Source organism: Oryzias melastigma, unplaced genomic scaffold (genome assembly GCF_002922805.2).
Source record: "Oryzias melastigma strain HK-1 unplaced genomic scaffold, ASM292280v2 sc00184, whole genome shotgun sequence".
Taxonomy (NCBI): Eukaryota; Metazoa; Chordata; class Actinopteri; order Beloniformes; family Adrianichthyidae; genus Oryzias; species Oryzias melastigma.
In genome coordinates, this window is record NW_023416879.1 from 702911 (window position 1) to 714661 (window position 11751).

At 44.8% G+C, this 11751-nt stretch overlaps 3 protein-coding genes across 3 annotated transcripts in view; 2 read left to right on the forward strand and 1 right to left on the reverse strand.

The window, feature by feature from the left end:
* The first annotated feature begins 522 nt into the window (after positions 1–522).
* On the forward strand, positions 523–2897 carry LOC112138615 (chymotrypsin B). The gene is made up of 7 exons (XM_024261190.2): positions 523–631; positions 1018–1121; positions 1199–1278; positions 1974–2055; positions 2132–2312; positions 2400–2533; positions 2617–2897. Exons 1-7 carry the CDS (start codon positions 580–582, stop codon positions 2776–2778), a joined length of 795 nt encoding a protein of 264 aa, XP_024116958.1. The 5' UTR covers positions 523–579; the 3' UTR covers positions 2779–2897.
* A 5653-nt stretch (positions 2898–8550) lies between these two features.
* On the forward strand, positions 8551–10343 carry LOC112138616 (chymotrypsin A). The gene is made up of 7 exons (XM_024261191.2): positions 8551–8675; positions 8916–9019; positions 9094–9173; positions 9252–9330; positions 9408–9588; positions 9759–9892; positions 9975–10343. Exons 1-7 carry the CDS (start codon positions 8624–8626, stop codon positions 10134–10136), a joined length of 792 nt encoding a protein of 263 aa, XP_024116959.1. The 5' UTR covers positions 8551–8623; the 3' UTR covers positions 10137–10343.
* Positions 10344–10525: 182 nt separating this feature from the next.
* The window catches only part of agrp (agouti related neuropeptide), a 30845-nt gene continuing 29619 nt past the window's right edge, over positions 10526–11751 (reverse strand). Inside the window, exons 6-7 of the mRNA XM_036210711.1 lie at positions 10885–10982; positions 10526–10813 (exon numbers count right to left, since the gene is read on the reverse strand). Of these exons, the coding sequence (XP_036066604.1) occupies positions 10622–10813; positions 10885–10982 (290 nt within the window). The 3' untranslated portion in view covers positions 10526–10621. The remainder of the gene's footprint in view (positions 10814–10884; positions 10983–11751) is intronic.

The window sequence follows — 11751 nt, forward strand, 5'->3', positions numbered from 1 at the left end:
GTTCAAACTGCAGGAAATCATCAGTTCTGGTGAAGTCAGATCGGTAAATCAGTAGAGCCTGAGTCTCAGGATGATGACCCACTGCTACAGAGATTCAACACATCCCCTGCCTCCACTTCGAAAGGTCTTCAGGTCAAAGGTCACAGCTGCTGACCAATCACCCATCAGTGGTGAAGCAGTGTTAAAACTATTTCACCACCAGCCTCATTTTCCAATTTATTTACAGCCTTTTTACCCCAAAACAAACAAAAAAACAGACGACCAAAACTATTCTACAACTCGTCTTCAAACTGAGTTTCTTTGATGAAATAAAGTCTGCTGTTGCACCCCTCTCATATTTTCCCTGTTTTATTCTTTTGCTCCAAACAAATTCAGTTGAAGAAACTGCAGCAGTCCTACTTTAAACCTGGCCAATGAGAGAGCAGCGTTCTGGGGCGTGAAAGCTGTGGGAACTCTGCCTCTGTCTCAGGTCTGATAAACAGCTGATGACCTTCAAAAAACTATTCTGATTGGCTAAGGCCTGCCAGCTTATACCATAAAAGCAGGAGCTCAGTCCTCATCTGCATCGTCTTCGTCACCATGGCTTTCCTCTGGATCGTGTCCTGCCTCGCCTTCATTGGCGCTGCCTACGGTGAGACCAGCTCATGCAAACGTGTTCACTCAGGCTCAGTGACTTTAGTGGACCAGGTTGTGTCAATATCTTCTACCTGACCGAAGTTCCTCACATCATCCGTTGGGCTTTTGTTGGCCTGTAAGATCCAGCAGCTACAGCAGTTGGAGCAGAACTCTCTCTGACCTCCAGCTGAGTCATAAATGCTGTTGACCTGGCCTGTGTTATGTGAAAGTCACACACAGATCAAGAATCAAGAATCAAGAATCTTTATTGTCATTTATGCAGAGCAAAAATGAAATTTCTGCCAGCAGCTCTTTGCTAAAATTTTAGAAAGAATAATCTGTCTGCAATTGGAGTAGAAAACAGGAACAAACCACCCAATCTTCTTTTTGTCCTCTGGCCAGGTTGTGGCACCCCTTCCATCGCCCCTCGGGTGACTCACCAGGCTCGCATTGTGAATGGTGAGGAGGCGGTGCCTCACTCCTGGCCCTGGCAGGTATCCCTGCAGGTAAGCCAGAGGACGTTAGCAGCTCTCAAGCTTTTCTTTTCCAGCATCTCACGTCTGTTTGGTCTTTAACCCCACAGCAAAGCAATGGCTTCCACTTCTGTGGAGGATCTCTGATCAACGAGAACTGGGTGGTGACCGCTGCTCACTGTAATGTCAGGTCAGTCCTCTGGAGGTTCATCCTTCTTCTTCCCTGATCCAGAGTCATTTGGACAAAAGCAGCAGTTTTTTTCTAAATGTGAATCTGCAGCAAAAATATGTTTTCACTGGTTGTGATTGTGCTCTATAATGGTCCTGAAACATTTAAAGCAGGTTAGACTTACTGTCTTACCTGCTTTCTAGCTTTCAGACTCCTCCTCCACACACATCTGCTTTGGGGTTCTTTCTATAGAGGAATGAACAGTATAATACACTGAACAGATCAAAAAGTAGGTTTTTCATGGTATTGCCCCTTTAAGACATGTCAGCAAAAAAGTTTAACAGTTAAAAGAATTCATGTTCAGGTTTGATTTAAGGATCACAAAAGTTTTTTAAAAGCTTAGAATTTAAACAATTCTCACAATCTAATAAAGGTTTAAAACTGTTGAACACGTTTGGAAAGGGAAAATTTGTTATGATCTCAACCTCTGTAAATGAGAAATGCGACCAGAAGGAGAACAGGCTGAAGATGTACAGGCAGAGTTTAAAACAGTCACTCATTAGTCCCTCATTAAAACAGAGGAACTAATTTCTGTATACAGAGAAAGTCTAGGGACCTCTATGAGCATGTTTATGTGCCTGTTTTGGGCTGGTGGCCTGGCAGTGAGCTGAGTCCTGTGGGAGCGTAGCTGGATCATGGTCTGTGACTTTCTGCAGGACGTATCACCGTGTGATCGTTGGAGAACACGACAAGGGTGCTGGCAGCACCGAGGACATCCAGATTCTGACTCCTGGTCAGGTGAGATCAGCCAGTCCGCTTCCTGACCCCCATCCCTCACCCCCACGCTTTGTTTACTCCCTGTTGTGCTCCTCAGGTGTTCACCCACCCCCAGTGGAACCCCAGCACCATCAACAACGACATTGCCCTCATCAAGCTGGCCAGCCCCGCCACACTGAACACCCATGTTTCCCCTGTCTGCCTTGCTGAGTCCACCGATTACTTCGCCCCTGGCTCAACCTGCGTCACCTCTGGCTGGGGCCTGACCCACTACCTGGGTACTCCCCTCACATACACATACACGATTATGCAAAGGAAGCTGCTCCGAGGCTCAGAAGGTCTTACTGCCTCCCTGTCTCCCACAGCTCCCAGTACTCCCAACAAGCTGCAGCAGGCTTCCCTGCCCCTTCTGTCCAACGAGGACTGCAGGGTCTACTGGGGCAGCAACATCTCTGATGTCATGATCTGTGCTGGAGGAGCTGGTGCCACTTCCTGCATGGTAATCCAACCCCCCCATAAAAGAATCCTCCCTGTCCCTTTTCCTGTGCTCTCTGCTTATCTCTCCAACATATGTTGTTTCAGGGAGACTCTGGCGGTCCTCTGGTCTGCACCAAAGACAACGCCTGGACCCTGGTTGGGATTGTCTCCTGGGGAAGCAGTAGCTGCTCCATCAACACTCCTGCTGTCTATGCTCGTGTCACCGAGCTCCGCGGGTGGGTCGACCAGATCCTTGCAGCCAACTAAATGTTAGCGATGGATCACAAGTCCAAGCTGTGGGTCACCTGGATCTCATGAGGTCACCTTGACCTGCATTTCAGCAGAACACGAGGAAGCCGACAATAAAAGTTTTAAAAAATCTTACAGCCATGTTTGACTTTGGCTTTTTTGAACATTTTTTTCTTCGTCCGAGTGTCTCTGCAGTCTGAGGATTTCTGACCAAACTGCATGTCATCTTACAATTACAGAAAATAGATTTACAGATTTTTTTTTAACTCATCCTTAACAAATTGAACTATAAAAAGTATTAAAATCTGTGCCCTGTTGCGTAAAATGCTCAACTTCTAAATGTGAGCAGGTGTTATTTGGTTTCCTTACATGTAGAGGGACTTTTTGTTAGTTTGCTTCTCAGTGTAAAAATAACTCTAAGGAACAGATGCCCCAAATTGTTAAGACACACAAAAGAAACAGGTAGTTGCAGTGTAAAGTGTGCAGGCTGGCTGTGTCATTACCTTTCTGTCAGTAATCCCATAGGTGTAACTAAGTTCCTACACTGGAGAGGAGCTGTACTCTTCCTCATCCAGTCTGGCTGGTGTGAGTTCTGAGTGATGCTCCCTCTCTCCCACCCTCTCTGCTCTCTCAGCTGCTCTTTTTCACAGCAGCATGTAGTCATCAGTTAGAGATGAATAGAAATTAAGTGCAAAGGCTAAAAACCATCAATTTAGGTGTTCAAAAATATAGCTAAGATGTGTTTGACGCAGAGGAAGGAGAATCACATTGTAATTTTAAAAATCAGGGATGCAGTTTGAGATGGAACCAACTGCCATTGGTAAAACCTGCAGACAAAAGACTAACATGTTCAAGAAACTTAAAGAAGCTTAAAGTAGTGGGCCACTGCTTATTCTTTTGTGGAATGGGGCTTCTCTATGCAGTAAGGTCTAGCGGGCCACACAACAGCCTCATTTCCTAATGTAGTCCACTACATGAGCACCCATCATGAGCCAATTGGACAACTTGTCAGGTATCCTTGTAGATCTGAAGAGAAGCATGTGGCTCGTCGTCCTGTGATTCGTTCAGCTGCAAAGGCAAGAGAACATGCCAATCCAGAGTTCCAAGCTGATACAGAAGTGAAGATGTCAGAGCAAGAGAAAGACCAGCCATGGAACCTTCCCCCAGCTCAAAAAGAGTCTATCTCCCGGGCACTAGAACATGTTACTGACCACCTCAGTCACAATAAACTAGGTCCTTGTGAAAACCACAGTCTACCAGCAAGTGATGCAGAAGACCTCTTAGTTGTTGTAGAGATACCAGATGTGCTACCTGAAGACCCTGATGAGGAAACAGATCTAGAACGGGGAGAGCTCCCTTCTATTGGTCAGACAAATAGCAGTACCGGGCCCACCTATACCTGCCACTCTGGTTGAACGATCAAGCCTGTCACACGTCTGGTTTATGATGATCCACAGGAGCCAATAGTGATGAGTAACCCTTGTGCTATCCTAGTCCGTTGAGAACAGCTGGATTTTTAGAAGAGGGGAATGTAACCCCTGGGCTTATTTACTACAAATAACACATGGATACAGTTTCATTTTCATGAACAGCTTTTTATGTCTCTTTTTGGGTTTCCTCACTGGCTCTTTTCTCCCCAAAGAAACTGTCTTTATGATAAGCTTTCCTTAACTTTTGACGTTGGGCTTGTAACTAAGCTAGAGGTCCAAGAGAGCAGCCGTTTTATGTTATGCGACTCTGCTGGACAGGCGGATGTGGTGAACAGAATCCGGTAGTTTTCCGAGCTAAAACTTACATCAAAATCAGAAAACAAAAAGGATAAAGAGTCAAAGTTAGAGTATGTATTATTTTTCCTGGCAGTGGCCTGGTACCAAGCAGCCCTCTGACCGGTATTGGTTAGTGCGTCCCAGGGGATTGGGATCCCTGATTCAATGGGAACAGCCAGCACTTCAAAAAACAATGAGCTAGGACACCTAAAGCATGAAAAAGTGATGCGGAAAGAGGCCTGGAAAATATGTCCATATTTGACAAGTTCGGGAGGGAGTGTTGGTATACACGGTCAATGGTTCATATGCAGAGAAAGAAGGAAGGAAAGTGAGCGCTGAAATACATCTTACCTTCGGTGAGTGTGAAGATGGAGATGCAGAGCTGCAGAGAGTCAGAAGGAATGAAATAAAACATCTTGGGCACATTATGCTTCTCCTCCACCCTTCTCACTACACTTAAAGGCTTTTCTTAAAGCACCCTTTAGAAACCAAAACCGTTTTGATCAATCAACAATATTCATTTATATTGAACTTTTCATAGCACTACTTGGTAACAAATAAGAGCTCTGTACATTAAGATAACTAGGCCAATCTAACACAAGGAAAATTGTCTAAATTTAGGGCGGGAGTCTGCAACCTGAGGCTCTGGAGCCACATGCAGCTCTTTTATTCCTCCACTGTGGCTCTTTGGCTTTGAAGAAAGCTTCAAACTTAGCTAACTACCGTATTTTCCGGACTATAAGTCGCGTTTTTTTTCATAGATTGAATGTCCCTGCGACTTATACTCCAGTGCGACTTATATACGAATTTTTAATGATGAGATATGGACCGTAAGTCTAGAGTGCCCTCTTATGGTGATCTATGCAATTACTTTATTTACTTTAGTTATTCAGACGTGACACAGAGGACGAAGAATTTAAGGGATTTAGTGATATGGAGTGAGATTGTGTGCAATTAATTACAGTAAAGATACAAAGTTGATGAGTTCTTGAGGCTATAGTTAAATAAAACTGTTATGTTATATAAATGCTACACCTTTTCGTTTTTTTCATGATGCTAATATGTGTTGACACATATTCAGCCTGTTTTCTATTCACTTATGAATGTTATAACTTACCTTCCAGGATGATGTAATATCGTTTTTTTCAACCAGTTTGTAAAATAAATTACTTGAAAAAAATGCGACTTATACTCCAGTGCGACTTATAGTCCGAAAAATACGGTAATTAATTTGTGTTTAGATTTTTGACTTGTCAGGAAAGACTGAGAAAAGGTCAGAGTGGTTCATAATCAGAGTGACATTATCTTATTGCATTTACATGAATAGATTTTTTAAAAATTTGGATTCTACGCTATTGTTGTGTTTATTCACAAGTAAAAGAAGAAAAAGGATGAAGGAACACAAAAGTTATAACAGAAAATCTCATGTAGTAAATCTGCTGCAGCTGAGGGATCTGATTTAACACAGGATGTGCTTTATTTTGAAAGGAGCTTGTATGTGCTGCTGTCAAAAGTGAAAGAAGTTCAATTTGTTTTACATAAAAAAACTCTTAGAGAACATTTCAAAGCTACATTTTATAAATGAATGGCCACAAAAACATAAAGTGTATCTTGCTAACTTTGAGGTGGACCTTTACGGCTCTCAGGAGTTTTGGTCCATTAGAATCTGGACCAAATGGCTCTTTTAGCGTTAAAGGTTGCTGACCCCTGATATGGGGTCACCCCCTCCTTTTCACAGACTGCACACAACCAAAAGACAACTAAAAGTCCCAATTTGGCAACAGAAACCATAAAATAAAAATCCCTCTCCAGCCTCATCTCACTGGAAATAATTTATATTTTAAAATAATTTTCCTTTTGTCAATAAAAAAGTAATTTATTTATACTTATCCATTTATAAATAGTTAAATATATGGCAAAGCTCATGTTTTGTTTAATTTTTTCACTTTGCTGACATGTTTTTCCTCAGGCGTTCTCACAGGCGGATGTTTTTGTGTCCACAGGATGTCCAACTAGAGCAAATGAAGCTTCAAGAAACACTGCACTGAGTGAAACCACTGGATGAAAGGCTTCAATTCTTCATCTGCCCACCACTAGGCACAAGGTCAGAGCAGGTGGAGGAGCTCCAGAGTCCGGGGCAGACTGAAGAACAGAAGATTAACTCAGAGAAACAGACCAGAGGGTCAGTGCAGGCTCAGTGCCACTGCAGACTGGCACGGTGAAGGTGGAGAAAATGGCCTTAAATACTAGAAGAGTGATGAGTTTCAGGTGTGTCAGGATGCCCCGCCCTCATCCTTAACACCTGTGGCATCAAAACAAGAAAACAGCAGAGGGCCACAGGACAGCATTGCCAACTGTGACCAGGAGGGGGGACAGAGAGGAGGGGGAGCAATCAAACCATGACAGACACTGACAGTAGTTTTTGCAGGAAGTTAAGGTTTGTACTTTACTAAAGGTTTTGTTTTTTTAACCTCATAGCTTCAAAAACAATGAAGATTATTTGAGAGTCTTTGAATCCATATACACAACATTGCTGCTTGGGGCAAACAAACTCTGGTCAATACCCCAGCCCAGCTGATTTTCATCGTGCAGATCGGGTCAAAGATTATCAATGTTATGTCTATGGTCCGGGCAGCAAGCTTAGCTCTACCCGGTACAGACACTGGCAATAACAGATACACAGAAAGCTTTTCCAAATGTCTTCACAACTCTAGAAATAAGTGTCAAATCATGTTTACTGTGGGACTGTTTCCTTTACTGAAGACAGAGAGGACAACTCTCCTCTGCTGTGAAAAACTGATGAGCAGAATGTTCAACAGCACACCTCAGATCTGCTCTAAATACCATGAAATGGAGAGGAAGAATACACTAAGTACAGAAAAGTACAAAGAAGTACTTTTGGGGAAAATGTATGCCCAGGATCAGGCTTTCATAAATTACCTTTGTTGATAACAGGCTGATGTGGACATCCAACCATGAAAGTGTGAGGTCACGACTCCTGTTTCCTGACAGTTCACATCACTGTTCATCTCGGAGGATTAAGGTGGTCATTTATGTGGACGACTGCAGGTGTTTTCCTATTCTGTCTGCACTGTTGTGTTTAAACAATAACATGTGAATTCTTCTAAATTAGAGGTGTCAAAACGCTTCCACTTAAAGGGCCAAAATCTCAACGGGATCCCAGTTTGCGGGTCAAATGCTAAATTTTTTTGCATGTCATGAAATAAAATTAGAAAATAATGAAACAGCAAACTGGGATCTTAATGAGAGACGTGGAGCTGGTCCTCAGACTTCATCCGTTTGCCGTTGTCACTCCATCTTGACTAGCTGAAAAAACGCGGCTAAAAGTATCAGAAGTGACCATGAAGGTTTCTGGGAATTTCTAACACAAAAAAGCCCAGGACTGACTCACTTGTAGATGGTTTCACCCATAGCCACAGTTCTAACAGCGCCACCCGGAAGCTGAAAGTATATTACAGCCGTAGAGATTTGAGACACCACAGAGAATCGATGGGAAACGGGTAAGGGGTTTTAACTAAAGTCTCTGCGACTTCTGCAGTCACGACTTGGCCCGCCAAAAGATAACCCTTGGTGATCCAAATTTGGCTGGGGGGCCCACTTTGGGCGCCCATGGTCTAAGTGGACCTTTGAAATATTTTCCAAAAGTTTGGTTTGAAATGTCTGGAGGTTTTTCTGAAGGAAAGAATAATGGGCTTCTGACACAAGACTGACACAAGTGTGAACTCACTTTAGTGTGAAAACTTTAGTTATCAGTTCTGTCGGTTAGTGCACTTTGGTATTAGTTTCTGTTGAAATCAGTGATCCTCCCATGTACTTCACTCCCTTTGGTCTCAGAGACATGTTAAAGTGGCAGACTCACAAGCGGACCTGGACTGTTTGTGGTTTGTCCGTCTGTTTAGTTTCACATGTCTGTCCTTCATGTTCCTGCTTCTCCAGGTGGAAAACCAGACTGCATCAGTGCCATCTGTCCAATCTCCCAGACTTCTCTGATAAGACACCCCTTGTTTCCAACCAATCATGCCCCTCCGCTGGGGTATAAATCCTCCAGGACTCCACCATGCAGACATGATCGAGCCATGGCCTTCCTGTGGATCCTCTCTTGCCTCGCCTTCATTGGTGCTGCCCATGGTGAGACTCAGGCCGCAGTGTTGGGGGTGTCAGCACGCTGAACAGAGCTTCTCCTTAAGAACAGCAGATCCAATGCTGAATGACAGTTCCAGTATTCAGAAAGACCAGCCTCCACAAACTTTTCACTTTTTTGTTGGTGATGATGATGACTGCCAGGCTGCAGTTGAAAATGAGAATATTGTTTGTAATCTGCCTTAAATAAAATTTAAATGATGATGATGATGATGGTGATGTCAACAGGTTGTGGGAGGCCTGCCATCTCCCCCATCGTGACCGGTTACTCTCGGATTGTGAATGGCGAGGAGGCGGTGCCTCACTCTTGGCCTTGGCAGGTGTCCCTGCAGGTGAACACTTCTCCTCACAGAGCAGCAGAGTCATGTTGGTGTCGCAGCTCTCACACATGCAGCTGCTCTTTCAGGATTGGTCTGGATTCCACTTCTGTGGCGGCTCTCTCATCAATGAGAACTGGGTGGTGACTGCAGCCCACTGCAACGTTAGGTAATCCTTTGTGTCAAACAGCAACATTGTGACTGTCTCCTGGTGAATGTAACCAAGGTGTTGCTGCTGTGCTGTCAGGACTTCTCACTACGTGATCCTTGGAGAGCATGACCGCAACTCCAACGCTGAGAACATCCAGGTGTTGAATGTTGGTCAGGTGAGCGACAGAACCGCTTTTTCCCAGCATCTTGTCAAGTTGCTGTCTGCCCCTCTCATGGTTTCTCTTCCCTCCAGGTGTTCAAGCATCCTCAGTACAACTCCTACACCATCAACAATGACATCACGCTCATCAAGCTGGCCACCCCCGCCCAGCTTAACACCCACGTCTCCCCCGTGTGTGTGGCTGAAACCAGCGACAACTTCCCTGGAGGCATGATGTGTATGACCTCTGGCTGGGGTCTGACCCACCACGCTAGTAAGTAGCCTCGACCAATCAGAAGCTCAGAACTGACATGAAACTGGGTTTGCTGAATTAATCCATTAAAGACTCATGTTTCTCAGAAGCTCTTTGTGTGTATTTTGAAAAGTCAGATGTATTTGAAAGATTTTGACTGGACTCTGAGAATTTGTGAAACTGTCCTTCAGATGCCAACACCCCCGCTCTGCTGCAGCAGGCCTCCCTGCCCCTCCTGACCAACGCTAACTGCAGCAACTACTGGGGCAGCAACATCACAAATCTGATGATCTGCGCCGGTGCCTCCGGAGCCTCTTCATGCATGGTGGGCGCCTCTCCAACCGTGCCGCCACCACAGCTGTGCTCCTTGCCTCTCATTGACCCGCTTCCCTCTGCTCTTTCTTAAGGGTGACTCTGGCGGTCCCCTGGTTTGCCAGAAAGACGGAGCCTGGACTCTGGTGGGTATTGTGTCTTGGGGAAGCTCAACCTGCAGCACCTCCATGCCTGGTGTGTATGCCCGAGTCACTGAGCTGCGTAGCTGGATGGACCAGACCATCGCTGCCAACTGAGCATGCCCAGCAGAAGCGCCCAGTTCCTCTGCACCCCCCTCCCATTCAGATTCTCTACATCAGTCTATTTTTTAATTTCTTTGAGTCAGCATGAACGAAAGGTTGTTCTCCTCTAGTTGTCCTCCTTCCCTTCAGGATCCACTACTGCCCCTTGTATTTTTCTCATGTGAATCCAATGCATGAACAGAATAAAACATGTCAAAAGAAGCAGTGTTTGCTTTTGTACTGATCTCAACGTTTTACTGAAATGCTTTGAGGAAACTACAAACTGTCTTGACACACCTTCCATCCTTAAGAGAATCAAGCATAAAAGGCAATGAGAAACATCGGTTCTCCATCTGATCTTTACCAACAGAACCACTAATAACCAACATGGAGAAAGCCCCTACTAGGAGTATTTGCAATGTTTATTCCATAAAAACACAATACAAACAGGACAACAGGTCAAACAGTTCCGTGTCACTGCTCAGCCATCAGGAAAGTGGCTAGGTGCGTCTGGGTGCACAGGTGTGGCCTATTTGGCGGCAGTAACAGATTGCATTGAAGAAGCGGCAATAACAGGTGTCGCAGGGGTCACAGCAGGGTAGAGGGTAACCCAGGCAGGACTGCTGGTGAGGGATGCAGCGGCGAGATGAGCGCATGGCCCGGCCCTGCAGCTGCAGACCTGCAGACGAGTCCTGCAGGGGGCAAATTCAATGAGCCGTCTGACAAGAAACCAGGCAAATCGACATTGTGCAAAAAACCCCACCTCCTCGTAGGAGCCCGCCTCCATTAAAAAGTGATCCTCTACTGCATCGGCAGTAAGGAGGTCCGGGTCCAGGACAGAATCAGGAACAAGGCTTCTCTCTGCAGAACAGAAAGTGTAAATCTTCAGAACACACCAGTTAAAGAGGAACCATCCCAGCGTTCATCAGAGTCTTCAGTTTTAGGTGACTGCTGATGTGGGATGATCCTAGAAAATAAATCAAGACATCAGAAAAAGATTTGGGAGCATGTAAACAGGCTCAGTGGGTCAGGAAGAGGGTTGAGATGAACTTTCTATAAGAGTTACAAACACTTTTACACTGGAATTAGAGCTGGGATTTTAACACTGGTTAAAACAACTTTGCACTAAATTAAACCCACTGCTTTCTCTGTCATATTCTTCTTTTTAATCATCACTTAAGTTACATGATAACTGTAATACTATGATAGTAAAGTTTTCAGAAGAGAAGTGTCCTGCAACAGACAAGAAACCTGTCTCAGGTTTACCCCACATTCACCCAACAGCAGCTGGGATAGGCTCCAGGCAATGGAGTGAACCTTAAAGGGATTCAGCTGGTTCTGAAACTGGATGGAAGGATGGATGATGGATAAATGGATGGATGGATGATGGATGATGGATTGATGGATAATGGATGGATGGATGGAGGACGGATGGATGGAGGATGGATAATGGATGGATGGATGGATGGATGGATGGATGGATGGATGGATGGATGGATGATGGATGGATAGATGGATAGATGATGGATTGATAAATGGATGATGGCTGGATGGACGGATGGATGGATGGAGGACGGATGGATGAAGGATGGATAATGGATGGATGATGGATGGATGGATGGATGGATGG